The following is a 27,507-nucleotide window of genomic DNA, read 5'->3' on the forward strand; positions in this document are numbered from 1 at the left end:
TTTCACCTAAAACATGTAATCTAACCCATAACACATTAATTACTACTGCTCATATTCTTAATACAATTTGCATATTTACCAAAAAGCCCCATGCGAGCAGTACTTCGCCCCTTTGGACACATGACTCACATCGTGATTAATGCATTCAAAAAACCAAAATAACAACATTGCCTGTTAAACCAAAATAATAAATGAAATTAAAATGACAACATTTGATAATACCTTAACTTAATTGTATCCCATTAAGTAATTGAAGTAATATCAACATTGACTAGCGCCATGTGTTCCTCATTCAGGACTAGCTCTCTCACTCTGACCTTATTAAGGTCTGAATCATAGATAGGACTATTGCCAAATTATAAAATTCTTCATAATTATCAGTATTATAAATGACCCTCAACTCTGTATAATAAATTACCTCCTTCCTCATCTTATGCCTCTTGGCTTTCCAGTGTGGGTGATCAATTCACACTAGAAAGTCAAGACAGAGTTCAGAGGTCATTCAAACCCTTCAAATAAGTGTTCCATTCTATAGTATAAACTAATCATTAACCACAGTCAAAACATTTCATAAATGTTATGCAGCCCCAGTGTACAGTAAGTCCTCATTACATTTCTTCTCAAAAGAAATCACGTGTTTACCCAAAACTCACATATAAAACAAAAAACTTCAGTAAGTTCCATGTGTGTGTTCCTTTAAGACTTATCATCTTTCACCCGTTAAAACCCCCTAAATCAAAATAACGACCCTATATAACCATTATAATAGGTGGGTTGTGTGTGGTTATTTGAAAATCCCTATTGGAAAACAACAAACAAAACTAGCCAGGCCTTATTTAATTTGGTAGCTCCCTCTTATGACCTAATTATAAGACTGCCGAATTTTACTAACTGCTCCCCCTAGCCCACAGACTTTTGAAACATCCCAATGAGAGATAAGAAAATCCCCCTTTTCCTGGAAGAGAAAGTATACATTTCGTTAACATCCAATTATAATCAGCAATCCAAAAAAAATAATTTCACACAAAACATGATGCAGATATACCCTGTCCTCACATCAATAATCGTTTGTTTCAATCTAATTCCTCATAACTACTCCAGAAGAAGATTACATAAAATCTCTCAAAAGATGAAAACCACTCAAGGTTCTTTGAGTTTAGTATTTTTAATGATTACTCTTTATACCTCATTCTTTTTAATTCTCACAATGATTATCAAACCCCAAAATCGGCTTCATTTCATCCCATATCATATTACTATCTACCCCTTAGATTGTTTCTTTCACTAAACGTAATATTTGAGACATTCACAAATATATTCACTAACTACGCGTGAAGAATCAACGATATTCCAAGCGTCGATTAAAAAGTTGTTTGAGAAGGATCTCCTACACCTTCCTTAACATACCACGTTTCATTGAGTTGACTACACCTTCTAATATTAACCTATAAACCCTTTTTGGTAATGTAATAATCTCCACTTGTTGCATTGATGTTTTAAAATAAAACTATAGAATTTAATAATAATAATAAACAAATTGTCAAAGAACGTTCCATATTCAACTATTCAGATATCTGCTCCACATTACCCCCTGCATCCTTTACATCCTGATATAGCACAGCGAGCACTACTCTCTTTCACCCGCTTACTAAATCATGGCATCAGTCAATTCTATCCACAAACCACTACTACCTAATAACATATTTGCATTTACCTTGCTAGAAATAATGATTTTAATACCAGTCTACTCAAACAATCCCATGCAACATTTCTCATCTCCCAATTAACCTACTTTCCTTTTAACACAGAAAACCCTCTACAATCTCTTTTATCCTCTACTGCTGTCTTTCCATCTAATGGTACTTTAGCAGGTTACAACTGATTGTTAAGTTATAGTCAAAACACATAAAACCTCCATTCACAGAGATGCCACTTAAACTACTATGTTATCCAATGCCACCATGGGTTGGTAGGACAATCCCTTTTGTATAATCTTATCAATTCACCCAGTGATCAGTGATTCAGGTCAACAGCATCAATGTGACAGTTTTGCTTCCTTCCCTACATGGTCTTGAACCAGGGACCCTCTGCACACATTAACAACAGTCATTCAAACAAAAGGCGTGACCTTGCAGAGCGAGGCAAACAACTCCTTCAAGGTCGCAGAGCAAGTTACGTCACCAATCTAAACGCTACTAGTTAACACCACTAACTAGCTAGCCATTTCTCACCGTTAACACTCACCACCCTTTTACCTCCTCCCTTTCCACAGCAACCAGTGATCCGGGTACACCAAACTTAACCCATTATGACACTTACAGCTCTCTCACGTTCAGCCAACCCCAGTTGCTAACACCCACAGATCAACACCTAGAAACTCTCCAAACAAAAAATAAAAACTATTCTCAAACAGCGTTCTGCCTTTCCCTCTATCGTACGGTTTAAAAAACTAACTTTACAACTTTAACAATCCTAGATGGCTGTAGTAGCTTCATGTTTGGGTTCGGTTTATCTGTTAGGATATTGGGTCAGTAATATTTCTGTAGTTACCTCAGCTAAAAGTTTCTATATTCCTCAGTTAATGTTATCTTTCATACTCTGCTTCTTTCCAACACTGCTTTTTTTATCCCTGGTGTTTTTTAAAACTATTTTTATTCTCTTTGTTCCGTTTGCTTCACTTCCCATTTTAAGAAAACACCCTCTCTTCCCTGTGCTTCATCACTATGCTATTAGTATCCCCTGTTATCAATTAAGATCATAGCCACAGCTCTTATGAATCCACCAATCCTCCATTATTAGAAGTCAGCAGATCTGGGTAACTGTCCTTTCTGAGTAGGCTACAAGTAACAAACCAAACACTTGCTGTAGTTGATCAGCATATATTGAATTTGTATCCATAGTATTAATATCCAATTTATTGATTGACATTACGTCACCATTTTCAATTGTTTAATCTAGCAAAGCATTAGGCAACGCAAAAAAATGAATACCTCGAAATTGTCTCGCTATTCCTGTTAAATAATTGTGTCTTTCAATTTGAACCAATCACGCTGATAAATCTTCCATTCTACATCACCAAACCAAATACTTTGAAGTATCTGTCTAAGCAACACATACCAACAGTTGAATTACACTCAGAAACCCATATTTTACTCTATTCCATTTACCCAATGCTATTGAAATGACAAATAAATCCCACAAATAGCCCAATTACACTGGTTTGTTATGTTATAAGTTACGTCTATAAATTCTAGTCCTTATGGGTAGTTCATTTCTTAACCCTTATCTCTATCAAATTATCTATCAACGGCTCAAACTCAGAAAACCTTTATTTATTATTTCCCACCCCTGACGTACGTCTACGTTAGGGTGAGCAAGTTAATACATACATATTATTCAAATGATCACTTTATCACCTCTCTAGTAATCGATTACACACACATAAAATTCATCCTATTTTCACATCGTCACATACTCCATATAGAACGTTAGAAACTCCTAGGTACTCACATCAAACAATCCTTTCCTGTTTTTTTTAACGATCCTCACTCAACACAAATCAACTTCAAAACAACCAGACTGTAGTGTCAAGGACACTGACCTTCCTATCATTGGATCCTCACCGGTTCATTAACCTTCAGGAAACTCCGTCAAAGTCAAGCCTCTCATTAAAACATATACTTTTCCACTACACTCTAAAATAACCTCACGCTCTCCATACCACTCCTTGATATTATATGATTGGCATTGATGTACGGAACCACAATATAATGTTATATCAAAGCTTATTATCCAAACTGATATCAAATCATCATAAACACATTCATATAATTTATTATGCACCCTTTCAGATTAAAATGACTTCCTGCTCTTTGTTCATAAAATAGCCGATGTTGTTCCATGTACCTCGATGCCATCTGGTGAACAAAAAATGGTGGCATTGAGTTGACTTAAAAGGTCTCTTCCCATTAACGCCATAGGAGTTGCAGCGCTTCCTATACATGAATGTTGAAAAATAATATCCTCCAAATCAATTTGTAATGGGAGAGATATAGGATCAATTTGTAATGGGAGAGATATAGGATCAATTTGTAATGGGAGAGATATAGGATCAATTTGTAATGGGAGAGATATAGGATCAATTTGTAATGGGAGAGATATAGGATCAATTTGTAATGGGAGAGATATAGGATCAATTTGCAATGGGAGAGATATAGGATCAATTTGTAATGGGAGAGATATAGGATCAATTAGCATAGTTCCACTAATTTCAATAGACTGGACTTTCTGATTACTTAAAGGACACCTTCAATCTGGTTGCTTTAAACATGACATAGTTGCCCCTGTATCTATTAGAAATGGAATTATTTTACCAGATACACATAAACTTAACTGTGGTATTTCTAATGGGCTAACCGAAATATGCAATTGTGGTGCATTGATCATGTATTTAACCTCCTCCCTGCTTATCGGTGTTGTGGTGCATTGATCATGTGTTTAACCTCCTCCCTGCTTATCGGTGTTGTGGTGCATTGATCATGTGTTTAACCTCCTCCCTGCTTATCGGTGTCGTGGTGCATTGATCATGTGTTTAACCTCCTCCCTGCTTATCGGTGTCGTGGTGCATTGATCATGTGTTTAACCTCCTCCCTGCTTATCGGTGTTGTGGTGCATTGATCATGTGTTTAACCTCCTCCCTGCTTATCGGTGTCGTGGTGCATTGATCATGTGTTTAACCTCCTCCCTGCTTATCGGTGTTGTGGTGCATTGATCATGTGTTTAACCTCCTCCCTGCTTATCGGTGTTGTGGTGCATTGATCATGTGTTTAACCTCCTCCCTGCTTATCGGTGTTGTGGTGCATTGATCATGTGTTTAACCTCCTCCCTGCTTATCGGTGTCGTGGTGCATTGATCATGTGTTTAACCTCCTCCCTGCTTATCGGTGTTGTGGTGCATTGATCATATGTTTAACCTCCTCCCTGCTTATCGGTGTTGTGGTGCATTGATCATGTGTTTAACCTCCTCCCTGCTTATCGGTGTTGTGGTGCATTGATCATGTGTTTAACCTCCTCCCTGCTTATCGGTGTTGTGGTGCATTGATCATGTATTTAACCTCCTCCCTGCTTATCGGTGTTGTATGTCATTGTCCCCATAATAGATTACCCGGCCTTCTCCTCTCTAGGTGTATTCTGGGAATTAGGGTGCGGTTGGGCAGGAGTCCAATTTCCCCTCTCTCTATCTCCATATCGCCGTCTCTCCTCATCCTGTATTCTAACGTTGCAGTCTCCAACCCAATGTCCCCAGTGTTTACAATAATTGCAAGTATCCCTGTCTCTGTTAAACCTCCTTCTTCCTCCTCTGGAATTACCATTGGACCTTCCTCTTCCTCCATTATTATCGTTTCCCCTGCTTCAACGAAAAATTCCATAATTTTATTTGCTAATCTATTGTTTAAATCAGCATTTTGGTTTTGTTTGATTATTGTAAATATCATTTTATGTTCATTTTCCACACACTCTCTAGTATATCTATTTTTTTCAGTGTTTATTCATCCTGTATGACCTCTAAACCTTCTTTCTGCCGTGTCTAAAGCTCTACCAAACCTTTGGAACCACAATGGACCTGCATTCCTCACACCACCGTTTGGTCTCAAAGTTATCTGTTTTAACTTTAGGAAACATATATTTTGACCTGAGTTTAGGATTTTTGTATATATTTTTTTGCCTAACCCCCATAAGATTGTATAAATAACCAATCATATTGTCACTATCCTCTTCTACGTCTTCTCCTGTACTAGAAGCTGGAGGCTGAATAGAGTTCGCTAACTGTGGATATAACCAATCATATATGTCACTATCCTCTTCTACGTCTTCCCCTGTACTAGAAGCTGGAGGCTGAATAGAGTTCGCTAACTGTGGATATAACCAATCATATTGTCACTATCCTCTTCTACGTCTTCCCCTGTACTAGAAGCTGGAGGCTGAATAGAGTTCGCTAACTGTGGATATAACCAATCATATTGTCACTATCCTCTTCTACGTCTTCCCCTGTACTAGAAGCTGGAGGCTGAATAGAGTTCGCTAACTGTGGATAAATTCCTTTCATACTTTCAGATCCTTTTATAGCCCCTTGTGGACTGACTCTTTTCATAAGGTAGATTATGTTGCTCCATTGCCAAATGACCTAATTTCTTAACTGACTTTTCCTCCTTCCTAATGATATTTACAGTCCATTGTGCACTCATTAAATCCCATGATTTATACACCTCTTTCATGTCATTTGAAATCCCATTTCGGGTAGCTTATGGCTGTATTATCAATTATATACTTTCGCTCTACTTGTAATTTAACCCTTTTAAAACCACCAGCTTGAGGATAGTCATTATCTGTCCATGCTGATAAATCACTAAGATATAGTTCCACATAGAAAAATCCTCATTTACTTAACATCCAATTGCACATTGTCTGATTTTCACTACTTTTAAAAGATACTTGTTCTAAATGCGGATTTGTCTGTAATAATTTCGTCGTTTCCATTCTCTCTCTTCGAGGTAAAATGAAGCTCTGGTTTACTCTTAATGGAGACTGTTTTTCCAGATATCGGTCTACTAAGTTGGCTATCCATTACTTTTATTAGTTCATCCAATATTAGTAATCAAATACTTGAAAAAAATCCCCAACTTGATCTTTATTAAAATGTAGTTTGCCTATTTTGTCATTGGTGCCATGATTCAACATGATCGCTCTGAGCATTTGTTGTTGAATCATAGCACCATGTTATTGTCTTATTTGCTACTTCTCCTTACATCTGTTTACGTACTTGAATACCACTCATCTGTTCCCCTCAACAAAATATTGCATTTTAAACGTTCGTTACAGCTCAGCTTTACCACAGATAAGCAGAATTTAACCTATTAACATAATGAAAGTCTGCTTACCTGTTAGTTCGGCTGTAAACTGCATCCTGTTCGCTATTCGGCAATCTGTTATGACGAGTTTCTCTGGTATCTCGTACTTCAGGATGTAAGAGAGTAGTCGACCACTTAGATGGAGAGTTGATTCATTGTTATTTAATGGTTACAGTACTGGATTCAATGACAAGCGGTACGGGCTTAGCCTCTTGTCATCTGAATGACTTCCATAGAAAATCTCTCAGTTTATATAATGCTCTCCGAGCTACTTCCATCCCACAGTTGCCAACCATTATTGAGTGTCACTCATCTCCTACAATAGGATCCCCATACATAGTATCGTGTGGCACCCTAGCCAGGCCATTCCATCACGTACTCTTTCTAAGATTAGCAACAGTGGCCCCTAATCTATCTTGGCACGCCGACCTTCTGGCCCCCCATCCGTGACCGACACAACACATGGCGTGTCCTTCTCCTCTCTCTCACCTACAGCTGATGACTTTAAAGACATTAATAAATGCTCTATCAAAAGACGTTATATCAAACACCTTCCTAATATTGAGTTACCTCCCCACTTTTGCCCTCAGAACAGCCTCAATTCATCGGGGCATGGACTCTACAAGGTGTTGAAAGCGTTCCACAGGGATGCTGGCCCATGCTGACGCCAATTCTTGTGTCAAGTTGGCTGGATGTCCTTTGTGTGGTGTACCATGAGCGTGAAAAACCCAGCAACGTTGCAGTTCTTGACACAAACTGGTGTGCCTGGCACCTACTACCATACCCCGTTCAAAGGCACTTCAATATTTTGTCTTGCCCATTCACCCTCTGAATGGCACACAACACAATCCATGTCTCAATTGTCTCCAGACTTAAACATCCTTCTTTAACCTGTCCCGTCCCCTTCATCTACAAGTGACATCAATAAGGGATCATAGCTTTCACCTGGATTCACCTGCTCAGTCTGTCATGGAAATAGCAGGTGTCCTTAATGTTTTGTCCACTTAGTATAAATTGAACAATAATGATACATTGATGGATTTTCTTATGTAGTCTATTGTTTTCTCTGTATTGAACCTGCCTGCCACCCACCCGCCTGGGGACTGTGGGTTATGAGACAACCCCCGCATCACTAGCTTGCATGTTCTGCAGCCTTGTAGAGATAGGGAGGGGATGACTGGGAGGCAGGTTGGCATTTATTGTCATGAATCTTGCCCTGGAGGCAGTTCTGCAAAGTGGTCACTAGCTGGCACAGGCATAAAGTAATAATATCTGATTTTAATGCTAACCTTAACCTCACAGCTAATCCTTACCTTAAATTAAGACCATACAACACAATTATATTCCACAAATGTTTACGATATAGCCAATTTTGACTTTGCAGCTGTCATATCTAGAGGAAATTGCGAAGTTCTGCCTCCAGGGCAAAATTCATGACAAAACGTCAACCTGTGACTGGGAGAGGACAATGTAAAATCGATAACGAAATTGTTTTGACAATTAACATGCTTTTTATTATGAAAAGTACAATATATCCATGCACAATTGTACAATTATGGAGCATATGTCCGTATACAATTGTACAATTTGTTTTTCAACATAAAATACATAAATCAAATTATCAAATTGGTATTTCAACAGTGTTATTGTAAGAGTTTAAATGGTTAAACAGAGGATACATCTAAAACAGTATAAAACAAGTACAGTATGTTCTGAGTATGTTACCTTAACGTCAACTCATAACGTCCCACTATAACTTCATGGGAGTCTAGTGGAAAGACTGCATGTTGCTTTGGGTGGATTCATCAACATTTGCAGAATATTCCTGTAATGTCAGATGGTATCTTGTCAGACGGCAACAGCCTAGTCGGCTGCAGACACTCATAAGGAGTTCAAGTAGTTTATTTGCCATTTGCAGGTATTAAAAGTAATACATACATTGTAATTCCTTGTTGGAGCTCATATAGGACAGTACATACCAGTGGAGGCTGCTGAGGGGAGGACGGCTCATAATAATGGCTGGAACGGAGCCAATTAAATGGCATCAAACACATGGAAACCATGGAAACCATGTATTTGATGTATTTGATACCATTCCACTCAATCCGCTCCAGCCATTACAAGCCTGTCCTCCCCAACTAAGGTCCCACCAACCTCCTGTGGTACGTACACACAAACAGTAAAATATATCATAAGAACATCAATAAAAAATGCAAAGTGGTAAAAGATCATAAAAGGAAAAAAATGTTCAGTCATGTTCTAAAAGTATGATGGAAACAGTTTAGGTTGGTTGATTTAACAGGCAGATAGAACTGGGATAGAAGCTGTTCTGGAACCTGGGATCCAGAAACTGCCTAGCAACCACTGGTCCTCACTAGACTGGTGCCCTGCATGTCTATTTTTTCATTGGAGTTTATCAGGTTTTGAAGTGATGTCTGTGTTTGTTGGACACTTAGTGCTGGAATGATGAGTCTGTTTGTTCCCAATTCTATCAGAAATGATGGTCCTCATTTGAAGGTCCTATGTCAAGGTCCTCACTATTATAGGAAGATGTGTGAGTGTGTGTCCAGTGTGTGTGTGTATCCAGAGTGTGTGTGTGTGTCCAGTGTGAGTGTGTGTGTGTCCAGTGTGTGTGTGTCCAGTGTGTGTGTATCCAGTGAGTGTTTGTGTGTGTCCTGTGTGTGTGTGTGTGTCCAGTGTGTGTGTGTGTCCAGTGTGTGTATGTGTCTAGTGTGTGTGTGTCAAGTGTGTGTGTGTGTGTGACCAGTGTGTGTGTGCATGTCAGTGTGTGTGTGTGTGACCAGTGTGTGTGTTCAGTGTGTGTGTCCAGTGTGTATGGGTGTGTGTGTGTGTCGTTTGTGTGTGTGAATGTTTCCAGTGTGTGTCTGTGTGTCTGTGTGTGTGTGTGTGTGTTCAGTGTGTGTGTGTGTGCATTCAGTGTGTGTGTGTGTTTGTGTGTCCAGTGTGTGTGTGTTTTCAGTGTGTGTGTGCGTGTGTCAGTGTGTGTGTGTTCAGTGTGTGTGCGTGTGTGTCTAGTGTGTGTGTGTGTGTGTGTGTGTGTGTCAGTGTGTGTGTGTTTGGCCAGTGTGTCAGTGTGTGTGTGTCAGTGTGTGTGTGGCCAGTGTGTGTGTGGCCATTGTGTGTGTATCCAGTGTTTGTGTGCGTGTGTCAGTGTGTGTGTGTTCAGTGTGTGTGCGTGTGCGTTCAGTGTGTGTGTGTGTGTGTGTCCAGTGTGTGTGTTTTCAGTGTGTGTGTGCGTGTGTCAGTGTGTGTGTGTTCAGTGTGTGTGCGTGTGTGTCTAGTGTGTGTGTGTGTGTGTGTGTCAGTGTGTGTGTTCAGCGTGTGTGTCCAGTGTGTGTGTGTGTCCTATGTGTGTGTCGTTTTTGTGTCGTTTGTGTGTGTGATTGTGTCCAGTGTGTGTGTGTGTAAAGTGTGTGTCTGTGTCCAGTGTGTGTCTGTGTCCAGTGTGTGTGTGTGTCCAGTGTATGTGTGTGTGTGTCCAGTGTGTGTGTGTCCAGTGTGTGTGTGTGTGTCCAGTGTGTGTGTGTGTGTCCAGTGTGTGTGTGTGTCCAGTGTGTGTGTGTCCAGTGTGTGTGTCAGTGTGTGTGTGTTCAGTGTGTGTGTTCAATGTGTGTGTCCAGTGTGTGTGTGTCCTGTGTGTGTCTCGTTTGTGTGTGTGAATGTGTCCAGTGTGTGTGTGTGTGTGTGTGTGTGTGTGTGTGTGTGTGTGTGTGTGTGTGTGTGTGTGTGTGTGTGTGTGTGTGTGTGTGTGTGTGTGTGTGTGTGTGTGTGTGCGTGTCCAGTGTGTGTGTCGAGTGTGTGTCCAGTGTGTGTGTGTCCAGTGTGTGTGTGTGTGTGCAGTGTGTGTTTAACACTGACACAGGGACACTGAGTCCAAAACCCAAAACCCTGGATAGAGGGTCTCAGTGAATGTGGAGTGGAATGTGTTCAGGTGGGTCAGTGTGTCAGAGGAGACTCTGTAGAAGGACAGAGTGCCGGCTGGCCAGTCCAGATACACTCCTACTCTGTGGGAGCTGGAGGAGGGGACGTCTATGGTAGTGGACTTATTATTGTGCCAGGCAGAGTAACTGTTGCCAGAGCAGGTCAGACTCCAGGACTTGTCATTGGATCCAATCACACAGTCATCACCCCTTCCTCTCCTGCTGATTCCTTTATATGTCACTCCTATACCAGCCCATCTCCCACTCCACTCTACCTCCCAGTAACAGCGCCCAGTCAGACCCTCTCTACACAGCACCTGAGGCCAGACCTCAAGTCTCTCTGGGTGATCAGGATACGGCTGCTCCTCTCTCCTCCGTGTCACCTTTCTGTTCTCCTCAGACAGAGAGAGGAATCTGTTTACTGTGTTTAGGTCCAGTGTGAGATCACAGACATCTGATGGATGAAACCAGACACAATATTAGAAATCATCATCATTCACATTAGAATGTTAACTCACTTTTCACTAATTCATTTAATGTAGATGTTTCTAGGTATCAAAAGGAGAAGTTAAGGTAACTTGAGACTTGTTGAATGATCATATGTTATACTGTATGGTAATATAAAACACACTTATTCCCATTAATTACACACACACACACACACACACACACACACATCCTGAACACACACACACACACAATATTACAAATCATCATCATCCTGAACACACACACACACTGAACATACACACACACACACACACCTTCATGCATGCATGAACACACACACACATTTCTAAAGTAACACAAACACGCCACACACACACACACAGACACACACATTGTCAAAGCAACTCTTTGTAAACTTTGGTGTCCCTGATTTGTGCTTCTGTAGAACTACAGCTGATATTTAATATGACCAAGTAAGTAATGATGGTGGTCTTTGACTTTGACTTCACTTGAATTAAGACTTATTCTTAGTCATATTCTTCCCAGCAGTCAACACTCACATTTTCTAAGTCCAGGTTTCATTGTGTTCTCTCCACCATGTTCCACACTGTAGCGGTAAGCAGAAGAACAGACAGTCATTGAGGGATACACCTGAACTCACACACACACACACAACACACACACACACACACACACACACACACACACACACACACACACACACACACACACACACACACACACACACACACACACACACACACACACACACTGAACACACACACTGTATACACGCACACTGGACACAGTGTGTGTCCAGTGTGTGTCCAGTGTGTGTCCAGTGTGTGTGTGTGTGTGTGTCCAGTGTGTGTGTGTGTGTCTGTGTGTCTGTCCAGTGTGTGTGTGTATGTCAAGTGTGTGTGTGTGTGTGTCCAGTGTGTGTGTGTGTGTGTCCAGTGTGTGTGTGTGTGTGTGTGTCCAGTGTGTGTGTGTGTGTGTGTGTGTGTGTGTGTGTTTGTCCAGTGTGTGTGTGTGTCCAGTGTGTGTGTGTGTGTGTGTGTTTCCAGTGTGTGTGTGTGTGTGTGTGTGTGTGTGTGTGTCCATTGTGTGTGTGTGTCCAGTGTGTGTGTATGTCTAGTGTGTGTGTGTGTGTGTCTAGTGTATGTGTGTGTGTCTAGTGTGTGTGTGTTTGTCCAGTGTATGTGTGTGTCCAGTGTTTGTGTTTATGTGTCCAGAGTGTGTATTTGTGTGTGTGTCCAGTGTGTGTGTGTGTGTGTGTGTGTGTGTGTGTGTCAAGTGTGTGTGTGTGCGTGTGTGTCCAGTGTGTGTGTGTATGTGTGTGTGTGTCCAGTGTGTGTGTGTGTGTGTTTGTCCAGTGTGTGTGTGTGTCCAGTGTGTGTGTTTGTCTAGTGTGTGTGTGTTTGTCCACTGTATGTGTGTGTCTAGTGTGTGTGTGTTTGTGTGTCCAGTGTGAGTGTGTGTGTGTGTCCAGTGTGTGTGTTTGTCCAGTGTGTGTGTGTGTGTGTGCGTCCTTTGTGTGTGTGTGTGTCCTTTGTGTGAATGTGTCCAGTGTGTGTGTGTGTGTGTGTCCAGTGTGTGTGTGTGTCCAGTGTGTGTGTGTGTGTGTGTGATAGCATATAACTTAGTCCAAGTGGTGGTCAGAATGTTTGTCTTAACTAGCCTGATAACTCCAACATGTCTGATATGAACATTGACATAAACCCTCTACATACTTGAGTTTCTCCAGTCTGCAGTGTGGATCCTCCAGTCCAGCAGAGAGCAGTCTGACTCCTGATTCTCCTGGGTGATTGTAGTTCAGGTCCAGCTCTCTCAGGTGTGAGGGGTTTGACTTCAGAGCTGAGACCAGAGAAGCACAGCCTTCCCCTGTGACTAGACAGCCTGACAGCCTGCAAAGAGTCAAATCGTATTAAAACCACACTGCTATTCTTAGGTGGTGAAAATAGAGTGGCAGTGTATTTTATAATATTTTCAGATATAGAGTATCATTGTCATGAAATATGTGGGGGGGGGGGGGATGATATTTGTGCCTATGAAAGTTTCTCATACATCATTATTTACGGTTCATTCATGATTATTATAATCATGGTAGCAACTAACAGCAAATTCATTCAACAAGTTTGTAGTCACAAGCTTGATGTAATCACTGCAGGTAAGGAATATGGGACCAAATACTAAACTGTTGACTACTTTAATACACTAGATACATAAAGTACTTTAATTTCTAAAAGGGTAAAACAGGTATGTATGAATACTCTCAAATAAAAGGTGACATTCTGTACTGTTGCCTAATATGAAACATTATATCTCAAATCCAAAATGCTGGAGCATAGCACCAAATGTAAAACTGTAAGCTTCACTGTCCAAACACATATGGTGTGGACTATGTGTGCCTGGTAAACACATATGGATCTGGTGAACAGTTATCACTTGTTGACCAACTACAGGAATACTGACCTCAGAGTCTCCAGTTTACAGTGGGGATTCCCCAGTCCAGCAGAGAGCAGCTTCACTCCTGAATCATTCAGGTCATTGTTACTCAGATCCAGCTCTCTCAGGTGTGAGGGGTTTGACTTCAGAGCTGAGACCAAAGAAGCACAGCCTTCCTCTGTGACTAGACAGCCTGACAGCCTGCAAAGAGTCAAATCATATTAAAACCACACTGCTATTCTTTGGTGGTGAAAATAGTGGCAGTATATTTTTTCAACATATTCAGATATATCAGTGTCCTGAAACCTGCCATATATATTCATAAATTAATGTATCATTATTAGAAATGACAAATTATCAAAGTATTGCTTGTAGAGAGACAAATATAAAAGTACAAATACAGTGGTGTGAAAATTGTTTTGCCCCCTTCCTGATTTGTTATTTGTTTGTATGTTTGTCACACTTAAATGTTTCAGATCATGAAACAAAGATATCACAAGTAAACACAAAATGCAGTTTTGAAATGAAGGTTGTTATTATTAAGGGAAAACAAAATCCAAACCTGCATGGCCCTGTGTGAAAAAGTGTTTGCCCCCCCTGTTATAACACAACTCAACTGTGGTTTATCACACCTGAGTTCAATTCCTCTAGCCACACCCAGGCCTGATTACTGCCATACCTGTTCTCAATCAAGGAATCACTTAAATAGGACCTGCCTGACAAAGTTAAGTAGACCAAAAGATCCTCAAAAGCTAGACATCATGCCGAGATCCAAAGAAATTCAGAAACAAATGAGAAAGAAAGTAATTGAGATCCATCAGTCTGGAAAAGGTTATAAAGCCATATCTAAAGCTTTGGGACTCCAGCGAACCACAGTGAGAGCCATTATCCACAAATGGCGAAAACATGGAACAGTGGTGAACCTTTCCAGGAGTGACCGGCCGACCAAAATGACCCCAAGAGCGTAGCGACGACTCATCCAAGAGATCACAAAAGACCCCACAACAACATCCAAAGAGCTGCAGGCCTCACTTACTCAGTTAAAGTCAGTGTTCATGACTCCACCATAAGAAAGAGACTGGGCAGAAATGGCCTGCATGGCAGAGTTCCAAGAGGAAAACCACTGCTGAGCAAAAAAAACATTAAGGCTCGTCTAGTTTTTGCCAGAAAACATCTTGATGATCCCCAAGACCTTTGGGAAAATACTCTGTGGACTGACGAGACAAAAGTTGAACTTTTTGGAAGGTGTGTGTCCCATTACATCTGGCATAAAAGTAACACCGCATTTCAGAAAAAGAACATCATACCAACAGTAAAATATGGTGGTGGTAGTGTGATGGTCTGGGCCTGTTTTGCTGCTTCAGGACCTGGAAGACTTGCTGTGATAAATGGAACCATGAATTCTGCTGTCTACCAAAAAATCCTGAAGGAGAATGTCCGGCCATCTGTTCGTGACCTCAAGCTGAAGCAAACTTGGATTCTGCAGCAGGACAATGATCCAAAACACACCAGCAAGTTCACCTCTGAATGGCTGAAGAAAAACAAAATGAAGACTTTGGAGTGCCCTAGTCAAAATCCTGACCTGAGTCCTATTGAGATGCTGTGACATGACCTTAAAAAGGCAGTTCATGCTTGAAAACCCTCCAATGTGGCTGAATTACAACAATTCTGCAAAGATGAGTGGGCCAAAATTCCTCCACAGCACTGTAAAAACTTCATTGGAATTCAAATGTTTGATTGCAGTTGTTGCTGCTAAGGGTGGCCCAACCAGTTATTAGGTTGTAGGGGGCAATCACTTTTTCACACAGGGCCATGTGGGTTTGGATTTTGTTTTCCCTTAATAATAACAACCTTCATTTCAAAACTGCATTTTGTGTTTACTTGTGTTATCTTTGACTAATATTTAAATTTGTTTGATGATCTGAAACATTTAAGTGTGACAAACATGCAAACAAATAAGAAATCAGAAAGGGGGCAAACACTTTTTCACACCACTGTAAAACTGTAAGCTTCACTGTCCAAACACATATGGTGTGGACTATCTGGTGAACAGTTATCACTTGTTGACCAACTACAGGAATACTGACCTCAGAGTCTCAAGTTTACAGTGTGGATCCTCCAGTCCAGCAGAGAGCAGTCTGACTCCTGAGTCTCCTGGGTGATTGTAGCTCAGGTCCAGCTCTCTCAGGTGTGACGGGTTTGACTTCAGAGCTGAGACCAGAGAAGCACAGCCTTCCTCTGTGACTAGACAGCCTGACAGCCTGGAAAGAGAAAAATCATATTAAAACCACACTGCTATTCTTTGGTGGTGAAAATAGTGGCAGTATATTTTTTCAACATATTCAGATATATTAGTGTCCTGAAACCTGCCATACAGTGGGGAAAAAAAGTATTTAGTCAGCCACCAATTGTGCAAGTTCTCCCACTTAAAAAGATGAGAGAGGCCTGTAATTTTCATCATAGGTACACGTCAACTATGACAGACAAATTGAGAAAAAAAAATCCAGAAGATCACATTGTAGGATTTTTAATGAATTTATTTGCAAATTATGGTGGAAAATAAGTATTTGGTCACCTACAAACAAGCAAGATTTCTGGCTCTCACAGACCTGTAACTTCTTCTTTAAGAGGCTCCTCTGTCCTCCACTCGTTACCTGTATTAATGGCACCTGTTTGAACTTGTTATCAGTATAAAAGACACCTGTCCACAACCTCAAACAGTCACACTCCAAACTCCACTATGGCCAAGACCAAAGAGCTGTCAAAGGACACCAGAAACAAAATTGTAGACCTGCACCAGGCTGGGAAGACTGAATCTGCAATAGGTAAGCAGCTTGGTTTGAAGAAATCAACTGTGAGAGCAATTATTAGGAAATGGAAGACATACAAGACCACTGATAATCTCCCTCGATCTGGGGCGCCACGCAAGATCTCACCCCGTGGGGTCAAAATGATCACAAGAACGGTGAGCAAAAATCCCAGAACCACACGGGGGGACCTAGTGAATGACCTGCAGAGAGCTGGGACCAAAGTAACAAAGCCTACCATCAGTATCACACTATGCCGCCAGGGACTCAAATCCTGCAGTGCCAGACGTGTCCCCCTGCTTAAGCCAGTACATGTCCAGGCCTGTCTGAAGTTTGCTAGAGTGCATTTGGATGATCCAGAAGAGGATTGGGAGAATGTCATATGGTCAGATGAAACCAAAATAGAATTTTTTGGTAAAAACTCAACTTGTCGTGTTTGGAGGACATAGAATGCTGAGTTGCATCCAAAGAACACCATACCTACTGTGAAGCATGGGGGTGGAAACATCATGCTTTGGGGCTGTTTTTCTGCAAAGGGACCAGGACGACTGATCCGTGTAAAGGAAAGATTGAATGGGGCCATGTATCGTGAGATTTTGAGTGAAAACCTCCTTCCATCAGCAAGGGCATTGAAGATGAAACGTGGCTGGGTCTTTCAGCATGACAATGATCCCAAACACACCGCCCGGGCAACGAAGGAGTGGCTTCGTAAGAAGCATTTCAAGGTCCTGGAGTGGCCTAGCCAGTCTCCAGATCTCAACCCCATAGAAAATCTTTGGAGGGAGTTGAAAGTCCGTGTTGCCCAGCGACAGCCCCAAAACATCACTGCTCTAGAGGAGATCTGCATGGAGGAATGGGCCAAAATACCAGCAACAGTGTGTGAAAACCTTTGTTGACCTGTGTCATTGCCAACAAAGGGTATTTAACAAAGTATTGCGAAACTTTTGTTATTGACCAAATACTTATTTTCCACCATCATTTGCAAATAAATTCATTAAAAATCCTACAATGTGATTTTCTGGATTTCTTTTCCTAATTTTGTCTGTCATAGTTGACATAATAATAATATAATATAATATGCCATTTAGCAGACGCTTTTATCCAAAGCGACTTACAGTCATGCGTGCATACATTTTTGTGTATGGGTGGTCCCGGGGATCGAACCCACTACCTTGGCGTTACAAGCGCCGTGCTCTACCAGCTGAGCTACAGAGGACCACATGATGAAAATTACAGGCCTCTCTCATCTTTTTAAGTGGGAGAACTTGCACAATTGGTGGCTGACTAAATACTTTTTTTCCCCACTGTATATATTCATAAAGTAATGTATCATTATTAGAAATGACAAATTATCAAAGTACTGCTTGTAGAGAGAAAAATATAAAGTACAAATATTTGAGTAGACTGACCAGAGCAGTTTAAAAAGCAGTATCAGTCAAAAGACAGACAGTGAGGTATCAGATTTAGATTGTATTGAGTATACAGTCCACACCATATCTAGTTTGACAGTGAAGATAACATTTTAAATGTGGCTCTATACTCCAGCATTTTGGATTTGAGATCAAATGTTTCATATGAGGTGACAGTATATAATGTCACCTTTTATTTGAGGGTATTTTCATACATATCTGTTTCACCATTTAGAAAAATAAAAGCACTTTATGTATCTAGTCCCCTATTTGAAGAAGTCATAAGTATTCTGACCAATTCACTTATAGTGTATTAAAGTAGTTCAAAGTTTAGTATTTTGTTCCAAATTCGTTGGTTGCATTTGCAGTTTGTTTTGGTTGTGTTTTGGGATATGTTTTGTCCAATAGTAACTGAATGGTGGATGATGACTGGAGTAATTTTCTGTCTAAGTGAGTAATTAACATGTTTCTAAACACTACTAAATTAATCCTGATGATGACATGATTAAGAAAAATCATGAATGAATGATGAATAATAATGAATGAGAAAGTTACAGAGGCTACAACAAAACATGCTAACCTCTCACCATTACCAATAACAGAGGGGGTATGATCCTTGTTCCTCTGTAACTTTCTCATTCATCATTATTCACGATTCATTCATAATTATTCATAATCATGGTAGCATCCACATGAATGTAGAAGTGTTCAGAAACATCTTCCATACTTACTGACAATACAAGTGAAGTGACTCCAAAATGACAGGACATTATTCACCATTCAGTTTCTATTGGGAAAAACATCATCCAAAACACAACCAAAACAAACTGCAAATGCATTCAACAAGTTTGTAGAATCACAAGCTTGATGTAATCACTGCAGGTAAGGAATATGGGACCAAACACTAAACTTATGACTACTTTAATACAATATAAGTGAATATGTCCAAATTATTACAACTTTTTCAAATGGGAGAACTAGATACATAAAGTGCTTTAATTTCTAAACAGTAAAACAGATATGTATGAAAATATCCTCAAATAAAAGGTGACATTCTGTACTGTCGCCTAATATGAAACATTCTATCTCAAATACAAAAGGCTGGAGCATAGCACCAAATGTAAAACTGTAAGCTTCACTGTCCAAACACATATGGTGTGGACTATGTGTGCCTGGTAAACACATGTGGATCTGGTGAACAGTTATCACTTGTTGACCAACTACAGGAATACTGACCTCAGAGTCTCCAGTTTACAGTGGGGATTCCCCAGTCCAGCAGAGAGCAGCTTCACTCCTGAATCCTTCAGGTCATTGTTACTCAGATCCAGCTCTCTCAGGTGTGAGGGGTTTGACTTCAGAGCTGAGACCAGAGAAGCACAGCCTTCCTCTGTGACTAGACAGCCTGACAGCCTGGAAAGAGTCAAATCATATTAAAACCACACTGCTATTCTTTGGTGGTGAAAATAGTGGCAGTATATTTTTTCTACATATTAAGATATATCAGTGTCCTGAAACCTGCCATATCTATTCATAAATGAATGTATCATTATTAGAAATTATCAAAGTATTGCTTGTAGATAGAAACATGTATAGTACAAATATTTGAGTAGACTGACCAGAGCAGTTTAAAAAGCAGTATCAGTCAAAAGACAGACAGTGAGGTATCAGATTTAGATTGTATTGAGTATACAGTCCACACCATATCTAGTTTGACAGTGAAGCTAATATTTTAAATGTGGCTCTGTACTCCAGCATTTTGGATTTGAGATCAAATGTTTCATGAGGTGACAGTATATAATGTCACCTTTTATTTGAGGATATTTTAATACATATCTGTTTCACCGTTTAGAAATGAAAGCACTTTATATATCTAGTCCCCCCATTTGAAGAAGTCATACGTATTCTGACCATTTGACTTATAATGCATTAAAGTTGTCAAAAGTTGAGTATTTGGTTGTAAACTCGTTGATTGTTTTTGCAGTTTGTTTTGGTTGTGTTTTGGGTTATGTTTTGTCCAATAGTAACTGAATGGTGGATGATGACAGGAGTAATTTTCTGTCTAAGTGAGTAGATAACATGTTTCTAAACACTACTGAATTAATCCTGATGATGCCATGATTAAGAAAAATCATGAATGAATCATGAACAATTATGAATGAGAAAGTTACAGAGGCTACAACAAAACATGCTAACCTCTCACCATTACCAATAACAGAGGGGGTATGATCCTTGTTCCTCTGTAACTTTCTCATTAATCATCATTCACGATTCATTCATGATTATTCATAATCATGGTAGCATCCACATGAATGTAGAAGTGTTCAGAAACATCTTCTATTCTTACTGACAATACAAGTGAAGTGACTCCAAAATGTCAGGACATTATTCACCATTCAGTTACTATTGGGGAAAACATCATCCAAAACACAACCAAGACAAACTGCAAATGCATTCAACAAGTTTGTAGAATCACAAGCTTGATGTAATCACTGCAGGTAAGGAATATGGGACCAAATACTAAACTTATGACTACTTTAATACAATATAAGTGAACATCTCCAAATTATTACGACTTTTTGAAATGGGAGAACTAGACACATAAAGTGCTTTCATTTCTAAACAGTAAAACAGATATGTATGAAAATATTCTCAAATAAAAGGTGACATTATGTACTGTTGCCTAACATGAAACATTATATCTCAAATCCAAAATGCTGGAGCATAGCACCAAATGTAAAACTGTAAGCTTCACTGTCCAAACACATATTGTGTGGACTATGTGTGCCTGGTAAACACATGTGGATCTGGTGAACAGTTATCACTTGTTGACCAACTACAGGAATACTGACCTCAGAGTCTCCAGTTTACAGTGGGGATTCCCCAGTCCAGCAGAGAGCAGCTTCACTCCTGAATCCTTCAGGTCATTGTTACTCAGATCCAGCTCTCTCAGGTGTGAGGGGTTTGACTTCAGAGCTGAGACCAGAGAAGCACAGCCTTCCTCTGTGACTAAACAGCCTGACAGCCTGCAAAGAGTCAAATCATATTGAAATCACACTGCTATTCTTTGGTGGTGAAAATAGTGACAATATATATTTTCAACATATTCAGATATATCAGTGTCCTGAAACCTGCCATATCTATTCATAAATGAATGTATTGTCGTGTCGCGTCGGCTGCTGGTAGCTATTGCTGTTAACCAAAGAGTCTGCCTAGGCTGCACCGTGTTCAAAGGCTTTTATTAAAATCACGAGGTTACAGCATAAGTTACAGACACGCGAATATCTGGAGAAGCAGTCCCAAATGAATCTCAATGCTTTCTGCCTCTCCGTCGTTGCTCCCCCCTTATATATAGCCTTCCAAGATGTGGGTGGCTCCCTCTACTGTCCAATCCTCGTATCTACAACACACTTCCTGTGTCATATGTGGCGTCACACTAAAACCTTCCCTCTTGATACCAAAAATCAACATTCTTTCAGTTCCATTTAAAAAAACATTTAACACCATCATATTGTCAATACACTACAGTATCATTATTAGAAATGACAAATTATCAAAGTATTGCTTGTAGATAGAAACATATTTGAGTAGACTGACCAGAGCAGAGCAATTTAAAAAGCAGTATCAGTCAAAAGACAGACAGTGAGGTATCAGATTTAGATTGTATTGAGTATACAGTCCACACCATATCTATTTTGACAAAGATAACATTTTAAATGTGGCTCTATACTCCAGCAATTTGAGATTTGAGATCAAATGTTTCATATGAGGTGACAGTATATAATGTCACCTTTTATTTTAGGGTATTTTAATACATATCTGTTTCACCGTTTAGAAATGAAAGCACTTTATGTATCTAGTCCCCCATTTGAAGAAGTCATAAGTATTCTGACCAATTCACTTATAGTGTATTAAAGTAGTCAAAGTTTAGTATTTGGTCCCAAATTCGTTGGTTGCATTTGCAGTTTGTTTTGGGTTATGTTTTGTCCAATAGTAACTGAATGGTGGATGATGACTGGAGTAATTTTCTGTCTAAGTGAGTAGATAACATGTTTCTAAACACTACTAAATTAATCCTGATGATGCCATGATTAAGAATAATCATGAATGAATCATGAATAATAATGAGTGAGAAAGTTACAGAGGCTACAACAAAACATGCTAACCTCTCACCATTACCAATAACAGAGGGGGTATGATCCTTGTTCCTCTGTAACTTTCTCATTCATCATTATTCATGATTCATTCATGATTATTCATAATCATGGTAGCATCCACATGAATGTAGAAGTGTTCAGAAACATCTTCTATTCTTACTGACAATACAAGTGAAGTGACTCCAAAATGACAGGACATTATTCACCATTCAGTTTCTATTAGGAAAAACATCATCTAAAACACAACCAAGACAAACTGCAAATGTATTCAACAAGTTTGTAGAATCACAAGCTTGATGTAATCACTGTGGGTAAGGAATATGGGACCAAATACTAAACATATGACTACTTTAATACAATATAAGTGAATATGTCCAAATAATTACGACTTTTTCAAATGGGAGAACTACCTACATAAAGTGCTTTCATTTCTAAACAGTAACACAGATATGTATGAATACCCTCAAATAAAAGGTGACATTACATACTGTCACCTAATATGAAACATTATATCTCAAATCCAAGATCAAATCCCGAGTGGCGCATTGGTCTAATTGTTAAGTGAATGGCCACTAGCGATCGTGGTTCGAATCCAGGCTCTGTCGTAGCTGGCCGTGACCGGGAGACCCATGGGGCGGCGCACAATTGGCCCAGCGTCGTCCAGGGTAGGGGAGGGAATGGCCGGCAGGGATGTAGCTCAATTGGTAGAGCATGGCGTTTGCAACGCCAGGGTTGTGGGTTCGATTCCCACGGGGGGCCAGTATGAAAAAATTATAATGTATGCACTCACTAACTGTAAGTTGCTCTGGATAAGAGCGTCTGCTAAATGACTAAAAAATAAATAAATAAATAAGATGCTGGAGCATAGTGTCAAATTTAAAACTGTAAGCTTCACTGTCCAAACACATATGGTGTGGACTATGTGTTCCTGGTAAACACATGTGGATCTGATGAACAGTTATCACTTGTTGACCAACTACAGGAATACTGACCTCAGAGTCTCCAGTTTACAGTGGGGATTCCCCAGTCCAGCAGAGAGCAGCTTCACTCCTGAATCCTTCAGGTCATTGTTACTCAGATCCAGCTCTCTCAGGTGTGAGGGGTTTGACTTCAGAGCTGAGACCAGAGAAGCACAGCCTTCCTCTGTGACTAGACAGCCTGACAGCCTGACAAAGAGATCGTCATGATTTCACAAACACACTGTTAATTTAACACCAGTAGTGTAGAAGGACAATGGCAGATGCATTTGGTTTATTCTCTTAAACAACATATAGATTCATCTTCCGTCTCCTAGAATTGTATGGTCATATTGTTATACTAATATGAACATCAATGCATTGATTCAGTACGTTTTTCAATGTAATATTATATATTATATACATATTATATTATAATACTTGTATTTCTCTAAACTTAATATTTCTTCCTGATGATGAGTACCGTATTTTCCACACTATAAGCCGCACTGGACTATAAGCCGCAGGTGTTTAAATGTTTAATTACCATATGTAAGAGTTCGTGCACAGAGGGGATTGTCGGGAAAGAGACAAACTGTCTCGCTCTCGTAATGTCTGTCTGTCTTGCTCTCGTTCTGTCTCTCGTACCACTCTCGGTTCCACTTTTACTTTTGCGCGCTACCTGTCTCACTCTTTTCCGGCCTCCAGCTTTTCCTACTGGAGCCCACCGCTTAAAGGTGGGGGGCGCGGACCGGTCATAGAGCCCATAGAGTTAAAGTTGGTGGACTGTAACCTGTAAAATCCATAGATTTAGGAGGTCTTCTAGGGGCCGTTAGCTGTAAAAATCCATAGATTAGCCGCACCGTTATATAAGCCGCAGGGTCGAAAAATATGGAAAAAAGGCGCGGCTTATAGTCTGAAAATTACGGTACTTAAATGTCATTTTATCTACTCACAAAGCAGCTCTGGAGGCTTTGACCACTGGCAGCAGCCTCAGAAGACCTTCCTCTGATCTGGAGTATTTCTTCAGGTCAAACACATCCAGCTCCTTTTCTGAAGTCAGCAACACAAAGACCAGAGCTGACCACTGTGCAGGTGACAGTTTGGCTCCTGAGAGACTTCCTGATCTCAGGTAGCTTTGGATCTCCTCCACTAGAGAATGGTCATTCAGTTCATTCAGACAGTGGAACAGATTGATGCACCTCTCTGGAGAGGGATTCTCCCTGATCTTCTCCTTGATGTACTTGACTGTTTCTTCATGGCTCTGTGAGCTGCTTCTTGTCTTTGTCAGTAGACCTCGTAAGTGCTTCTGATTGGACCTCAGTGAGAGGCCCAGAAGGAAGCGGAGGAACAGGTCCAGGTTTCCCGTCTCACTTTGTAAGGCTTTATCCACAGCACTCTTGTAGACAGTAACTTTACGCTTGTGTCTGATCCTCACGGAAAAGTTCCTGGATGTTGATTGAGGTTCCGCCATTAGATCCTCATTGTTGTTGATGAATGAGTGGAGCACATATACAGCAGCCAGAAACTCCTGAATGCTCAGATGCACGAAGCAGTACACCTTGTCCTGGTACAGCACACATTCCTCTTTAAAGAGCTGTGTGCACAATCCTGAGTACACTGAGGCTTCATTGACATCAATGCCAGCCTCTTTCAGGTCTTCTTCATAGAAAATCAGATTGCCATTCACAAGCTGTTGAAAAGCCAGTTTTCCCAGTGACAGAATGCTCTCTTTATTCCAGTGTGGACATGTCTCTTCTTTCCCAAGATACTTTTCATTCTTCTGTTTGGTATGAAACTCCACAAGGTGTGTGTACATCTCAGTCAGAGTCTTGGGCATCTCTTCTCTCTTATGTTTCAGCATGTGTTCAAGGACTATTGCAGAAATCCAACAGAAGACTGGAATGTGGCACATGATGTGGAGGCTCCTTGATGTCTTTATGTGTGAGATTATTCTGCTGGCCAGGTCCTCATCACTGAATCTCTTCCTGAAGTACTCATCCTTCTGTGGGTCATTGAACCCTCGTACCTCTGTCACTTGGTCAACACACACTGAAGGGATCTTATTGGCTGCTGCAGGTCGGGTAGTTATCCAGAGGAGAGCAGAGGGAATCAGATTTCCCTTGATGAGATTTGTCAGCAGAACATCCACTGAGGTTGACTCTGTGACGTCACAACAAATCTTGTTCTTCTGGAAGTCTAGGGGCAGTCGGCACTCATCCAGACCATCAAAGATGAACAGAACTTTGTATTTGTCGTAGTTGGAGATTCTTGACTCTTTGGTTTCCATTGAGAAGTGATTGAGAAGTTCAATCAAAGTGTGTTTATCCCCGTTCATCAAATTCAACTCCCGAAAAGGGAATGAAAATACAAATTGGACATCCTGATTAGCTTTTCCTTCAGCCCAGTCCAGAATGAACTTCTGCACAGAGACTGTTTTTCCAATGCCAGCGACTCCCTTTGTCAGCACAGTTCTGATAAGTTTGTCTTGTCCAGTTAAGGGTTTGAAGATGTCGTTACATTTGATTGCAGTCTCTGGTCTTGCTTGTTTCCTGGTTGTTGTCTCAATCTGTCTCAGCTCATGTTCATTATTGACCTCTCCTGTTCCACTCTCAGTGATGTAGAGCTCTGTGTAGATCTTATTGAGAAGTGTTGGGTTTCCTTGTTTAGCGATCCCCTCAAATACACATTGAAACTTCTTCTTTAGATTAGATTTGAGTTCACGTTGGCAAATCACAGCAAGCGCATCTGAATGAAGAAATAACACAGAGGATATTAATATTACATCTGTTTTAATGCCTACAGTATTCTAGGACTGTTATAACATTTTAATTTATAATCATTTCTTCGCTTAACTGACTGTATAAATGTGTAAATGTTTTCATAATGCATTACACACTGGTGTGACTGATTAAATTATTATTGGTATTATCTCTCTCTCTCTCTCTCTCTCTCTCTCTCTCTCTCTCTACACAACACAACACATCCCTGCTGCTACTTGATGAGGTCACTAGGTGTTGTGTTAAGGCTGCTACAATATCACTGAGTTACACAGCTACTTTAGCTGTACTTTAGCTACAGCTTTTAAATGTTCTAAAACAGCATTCAACATGAGGCAGACAGCTCTTACTTTTCTCCAGTGTGTCAGCAAGCTCCTTCTGATTCATTTTCCTCAGGACGTGCAGTGTGATCTTCAGAGCCCCCTCTCTGGCACCGCTCTCCTGCTTCTCATCTTCAGCATCCATCACTTCCTTATCCTGCTTCTGACTCTCAAAGCCTTCTGGGAGTTCTGGACTAAGAATCCTCTTGAACATATTCAGCTCGTTCTTCACAAATGTCATAATATTCTCTTCAAGCAACTGAAATAAATCAAGTAAATAAGTTAATCAAGAGACTAAATGCTTTCTCATTAACACATTAATGAATGATTGACAGATCAACTTTACTTGAGGTAAACAAAAACAAATGTACATAACAGGACCACATACACTGAATATGGAGGCCAGGTCTGTTTGATGACTCTGGGAAGACTGACCACTGAGAATCTCTGACTCTGATCTCTCCTGTTGGTTTCTGTGGACAAAACATGAGATTACATCTCCTCATCCAGGGAGTACACACACACACACACACACACACACACACACACACACACACACACACACACACACACACACACACACACACACACACACACACACTCACACCTACACTCACACTCACACTCACACTCACACTCACACTCACACTCACACACACACACACCCACACACACACACACACACACACACACACACACACACATACACATACATACAGGGAGGGAATGTAGTGTTGGTTTAATATTGTTTTAGGACTATGAAAATGGAAAAAGGGATTAGCCTATGGATTATGAAAACAACAAAAATAAATGGTAAAATGGGAGAGGAGAAATGACTAGAGACAGCGTTGTTTAACTCACTGACCATGACCCATGAGTTCTTCTTACCTTTGTTCAGTAGAAAAGTCTCCCTCTCTAAAGTTTAGAGGTTGACTCATAGACCGGTCACTCTTCATGGACACACAGCTGGGTACAGGGGAGGCTGGTCTCTCCTGCTTGATTGGACTTCAACACAACAGAGACAAACATTACATCTCTCATCTACTCTGAGCTCAGATGGGGAAACAAGAGTTTCATTCCAAAACGCTATACATCCATGTTCAGAAATTTTCGTAAATTAGCTTCTATTGTTTAAAGAAATGATCAAATAAATGGTTATGTTTTCTCACTAGCTAATCATGGCATGGTGTTGTTCAATGACAGACATGTGTTTGTTTAAAATCGATCACTTAATAGCTTAATTTCAGAGACAAATGTTTTTTTTGCAAAATGCTATATATCTGCCTCACTCTCAGAGAAATAAGTAGTACTGCTAGATTTTACACAGTTAAATTT

General features: G+C 40.3%; 1 protein-coding gene across 1 annotated transcript; it reads right to left on the reverse strand.

Moving 5' to 3' along the window:
• Positions 1-10,722: 10,722 nt before the first annotated feature.
• Positions 10,723-26,239, reverse strand: LOC311117913 (NACHT, LRR and PYD domains-containing protein 12-like; the record flags this gene model as incomplete). Its single annotated transcript, XM_084192810.1, has 10 exons — positions 10,723-11,302; positions 11,859-11,905; positions 13,032-13,205; positions 13,774-13,947; positions 15,834-16,007; positions 19,199-19,392; positions 20,817-20,985; positions 23,109-23,282; positions 24,029-25,820; positions 26,203-26,239. The coding sequence occupies 10 exons, from the start codon at positions 26,237-26,239 to the stop codon at positions 10,776-10,778; spliced, it is 3,462 nt and encodes a 1,153-aa protein (XP_084048936.1). The 3' UTR covers positions 10,723-10,775.
• Between the last annotated feature and the right edge of the window lie 1,268 nt (positions 26,240-27,507).

The sequence above is a fragment of the Coregonus lavaretus genome (assembly GCF_964263955.1).
Source record: "Coregonus lavaretus genome assembly, contig: HAP1_SCAFFOLD_434, whole genome shotgun sequence".
Lineage (NCBI taxonomy): Eukaryota > Metazoa > Chordata > Actinopteri > Salmoniformes > Salmonidae > Coregonus > Coregonus lavaretus.